Source organism: Calliphora vicina, chromosome 5 (assembly GCF_958450345.1).
Source record: "Calliphora vicina chromosome 5, idCalVici1.1, whole genome shotgun sequence".
Classification (NCBI taxonomy): Eukaryota; Metazoa; Arthropoda; class Insecta; order Diptera; family Calliphoridae; genus Calliphora; species Calliphora vicina.
In genome coordinates, this window is record NC_088784.1 from 6,339,980 (window position 1) to 6,344,953 (window position 4,974).

General features: G+C 32.6%; 1 protein-coding gene across 1 annotated transcript; it reads right to left on the minus strand.

The window, feature by feature from the left end:
* Positions 1 to 2,096: 2,096 nt before the first annotated feature.
* On the minus strand, positions 2,097 to 4,559 carry LOC135962221 (probable cytochrome P450 317a1). Its single transcript, XM_065514036.1, has 2 exons — positions 3,085 to 4,559; positions 2,097 to 2,607 (listed from the first exon to the last, which is right to left on the minus strand). Exons 1-2 carry the CDS (start codon positions 4,244 to 4,246, stop codon positions 2,165 to 2,167), a joined length of 1,605 nt encoding a protein of 534 aa, XP_065370108.1. The 5' UTR covers positions 4,247 to 4,559; the 3' UTR covers positions 2,097 to 2,164.
* Positions 4,560 to 4,974: the final 415 nt, after the last annotated feature.

Sequence of the window (4,974 nt, forward strand, 5' to 3'; positions counted from 1 at the left end):
TACCTAAAAATATTTTTTATTTTGGAATATAATTTGGTGAAGGGTATATAAGATTCGGCACAGCCGAATATAGCTCTCTTATTTGTTTTTTTATTTAACTTGTTTTCCAATTTTGTTTTTATACCCTACACCACCATAGTGGGGAGGGTATTATGCGTTTGTGCAGATGTTTGTAACGCCCAAAAATATTAGTCTAACACCCACCTTAAAGTATACCGATCGACTTAGAATCTCTTTCTGAGTCGATTAAACGATGTCCGTCCGTCCGTCCGTCCGTCCGTCCGTCTGGTTTAATCTTATTAATACGAACTTGTGTTTGTTTTTAAATGGTCTGACAAAGATGCCTTTGTCAGATGCATAAACTTCGCACATCTGACATTAAAAAGTGGCTGACAATAATCTGACAATAGCATAGTAATTACTCACAAAACGTATAAAGTCACCACACTTTAGATTATTTAGAAACACTTAAGGGTCGATTGACTTCACGCTCGATTACCTGGAATGTATAAAGTAACCAATTGACATATTTCTGCAGCCAAGTGATCAGACATTACAGACAATTACTGTCTATAAGGGATACATTGTGTGGATACATTATTAGGTCAAACAAGTTTTTTTCTGGAGGACATTTGTATGGGGGATAGGTGTAGGGTTTTCAATATCCCGACCTTTTTTAATTCCCGGGAATCGGAAAAATGTTTCTCTACATTCCCGGGTACCCGGCAATTCCCGAAATATATAATAATACTGTAAACTATGAATATTATAGCAAAATTTTATATAAAAACTTAGTGTTCTAATCATTATATATAGAGCTTCGTATTAATTAATTCAATTTGAGCTTAATTCACAAAAATCTTAATCCGTAATTAAAAATATCAGCCTTTCATGTCATAAATCCATTCCCAATATCTAATGCTTTAGCTTCCTTCAAAAGCTTAATTTAAATTGAATAAATTTTGAAGTTAATTAATAACAGAATTTATTCAAACTTTGAATGATTAAATTTTTGTTGATTCAAATCTACTGCAAATTGAGTTGAATTTTTTTTCTTCATTCAGTTTTATGTAGCTTTTAAACATTTTCAAAATGAATTGAAAAAAAAAATTCTTAAGCCTTTTAGTAAAAGGAATGAATTCAATACATTTAACTGAATAGTTAGAGATAAAATGTATGTTGATCTCGAAATTATTGAACTCCTAGGTGAATTTTTATAATACAACATCTGCAAAACACACTCATTATAAAGCTGTCATGGTTACCAAAATTGTCAAAATCAATTCTATACTTGAAAATACCAAATGGTGGGGCCTTTGTTCTGCAAGTGTTTTCTGGAATAATTCGCACCGGTCAATCTTGGCATTGAAGATTATTCCATATGCTTTTTTCATTCGAAAAACTCCAAATAAATAATAATAATAAGCGGTCTATTATTGCCGAGATATAAACGAAAAACTATAAAAAAACTCTTAAATTTTTTTTAAAAAGAAATAGAGTTCGAACTTATTTTCTTTGTAGTTTCGTCAGTTTTTAATTCCTGGGAATCGGGTAGTGAAAAATTTTCAAAATTTCAGGGAAATTTGTTCCGGGAATTTCCGGGATAAAAACCCTAGATATGTGAAATAAAGTCTTATCTTTAAAATTGCTTCATTATTTTAGCTTGAGTTTTTTTTTCTGATTTCAGCTCATACACATTTTTCTCTATGATATAAATTCTAGTTATAATTTATAAATAATTTAGGACCTGATTCTGGAACACGACCGGAAACAATTTTAAAATTATTTTGTGAAAAACACTCAAAATTATTTGAAAACTGCCAGATTTTTATACAAAAATTGTCCGGTCAGGCCCCAAAATATTAATAAAGTATAACGAGGGCTTTATTGCAAAATGGTCTTTCTGCAAGATGACTATACTGAAGATAACCCTTATTGAATATAAGTTGTGCTTTCTGATGGATTCTCTAGAAAATTTAAATTCTCTTTTCGTTTCTTTTCACTAAGCAACAAAAATTATTTATTTACACTCAACAAAAAAATAATCATATTCATAAATACATTAACAATAAATAACAAAAAGCAAAAAAAAAACATCTTTAAAAATAAATACTGGTTTAAAGCAAGTTCTAAAATAACTAGAAGATCTAAAAAAATAATATTTCTAGATTACCACAGCCGATTCTCTACCCTCATATTCCACATATTCAAATCTCTCATGGAGAGGTTTTACTCTCAATGCCACGCCCTCCTGACAGCACACCACCAAGTGTTGAGTGTCCAAGGTAAATTCATATTTTTGCAATAGATGCGCCAACATCGATCGCATTTGCAGTTGGGCAAAGTGTAGACCCAAGCAATTGCGTGGACCTTCACCGAAACCCAGCCACAGGCAAGATTGTCGTCGTTTATTGTCTAGAGTGGAAAAACGATCGGGATTGAAGCTGTGCGGTTGGGTGTAGAGAGCTGGATCATTGTGTATGGCATGGGTGGGTATGATGACGTACATGTCTTTGCGTATCAGATATTGAGGATGATCGGTGCACTGGTAGTTGTTGAGAGCGCGACGCATGATGTAGGGTGTGACGGGATGTAGGCGTAGGGTTTCTGGAAGGAGAAAATAGAGTTAATTTTGATTTATAATATGGATGCAAAATTGTATTATAAAATTATTCCAACAAAAAACATTTGGTTTGAATTTATATTTAATTTTTATTGGAGACTGCTATTCATACACAGTGAAAACAGATTCATAGTAGCAACTGAATTTGTTGCCAATCTAATATTGTTGTGGCTACAATATTTTAGAAGTGGTAACAAAAGTTTCGTTGCTTCAATCGAAATTGTTCTTTATCAACTGACTTCCTGTTGCTTGACACTGGACTCAAGGCTGGAATTACACTTGCTTTCAACTTGGATTACAAAGTTGATTATTGAAATTTGTTCGTTTAATATTTTTACTCCCTTGATCATCATAAGATCCTACTAACATTTTGCTTTAATGTGTGTTATATTGAAATTTCAAACATTTTATTAAACGCCTCTAAAAATATGTTAAATTATTTTGAACCTTAATAACTTTACCTGAAATAATTTGTCCCACAAATTTCAACGAATTTATGCACTCATAACTAAATCTCTCGTCATTCTCTTCATAGGCATTCACCACCTCTTCTCTGACCCTTTGCTGTAAAACCGGATCTCTGGCCAATTCATACAAGGCATAAGTTAAAGTTTTCGTTGTGGGATCTAGGCCAGCCCTTAGAAATGTAAAAGCATGGGCAGCCAATTCCCCCACCAAATGCTCTTTCAATTCTTTGGGATCTGCATGAACCTCCGTTTCATGGGTGCTCATTTCTTGGGTCATGATATTGATGAGTAATTGTAGATAGTCATCTTTGTAGTCACCACATTTATCGCGATGATTAATGACATCATTGAGTAAGGCTAGAAAATAGGTTTGCACCTTTTTCTTGGTGGTGGAGTAGTTAAAAGAACGAAACAAATTGGGATAACGTTGCATGATGGTGGTTAGGAAAGTGCCATGTTTGTGGGTGTGCAAGGCAAACTGGGTCATGGCATCAAATTCATCTAAAGGATATTTCTGTTGCAGGGAATGTGTCAAACCAAATACCATTTTGGCTATGTTGCCCAAAATAAAACGATGCATTAAAGGTTGCACATCCAAGACCACTTCTCGGTGGCCACAACGCTGGCTCTCTTCTTGCATTTTTAGCTCAAACAATAAGAGTGTTTTTTCACACTCTTCGCGTATGCTCTCTTGAAAAGCTTTCATATAAGCTTTTTGAAAAACTGGCTCCAATTTTAAACGCATCTCTTTCCACTGCTCACCACTCAAACTATACAAATCCGCCGATAGGGGATCTTTTTTCATATTATGATAACAGCCACGATCATTAAAATTGGAAAAGTTCTTTACCAATATCTGCTGCATTAGCTCTTGATCCAATACCAAAACACGAGGTTCCAGCAAATGATAGAAACCACAATAAGGGCCTGTTCCCTTGAATCTTTTGTAGAGTTTTTGAAAATATTCATGCTGTTCCATCAGCTGTTTACAGGTGCCATACTTGCTCAAGGTCTTTACAATATCCAACAAAGGTTTGGGATGATCATGAGGCACTCCCAGGAAATGCCAATAGTCACGTATGTATTTTAAGCCAATGGCGCACAGGGTAATCAATAGAAAGATGATTAAACCCAATATTAAAAAAATTACCCACATTTTGAACTTTGTTTTTCATTCATTTGTTTTAAATTAAAATTAATTCTCTTTATTTTTCACTTAATTTTTCATTGTATTTATTTAATTATTTATGTATTTTAATTGTTATTTAGTTAGGAAAAAATAAACATTTTGTTTAAATTATATGTTCGTTCGTTTGTTTAAATTTCAATTTTTATGTCTGTACGTACTATTTACTTAACTGCTCTATAAACTCTGAGCATAGTGAACTCATCGCGGTCGTAGGTACGTTTTAAAAAAAAATAAACTTTTCATAGAATTTTGTCTTTTTTGGTTATCAATTGCTTTTGCAGCGATATTTGAGAGTTTTTTTTTGTTTGTTTTATTGCTGTTGTCGTTATCAATCCATAAAAAGCGTTTCATTAACTCTTTTCAAATTTTTTTTATTTTTTTTTGGACAATTCCAATGTGTGTGGAAAGGGGGTAGTTTGAATATAGTTCGAGTATTTGGGTAAATAAACAAACGAAGAAAAAAATAAATATTGACTTCGTCATCTCTCAGATACTTAGATACTACTTATATGTAAAATGTATAACTGTTTGTTAAACTGGGAGTATATAAACACTGAGAGAAATTAATTGCTTGCGAAATAATTATATGTTAATTTAGAGTAGTAAATGAGAAGATCAGTTTAAATATTTACTCTTTTTTTGTTGTTTAATATTAACAATGGTTGTATGATTAATCTTGTTAGCAGGGAATAAAG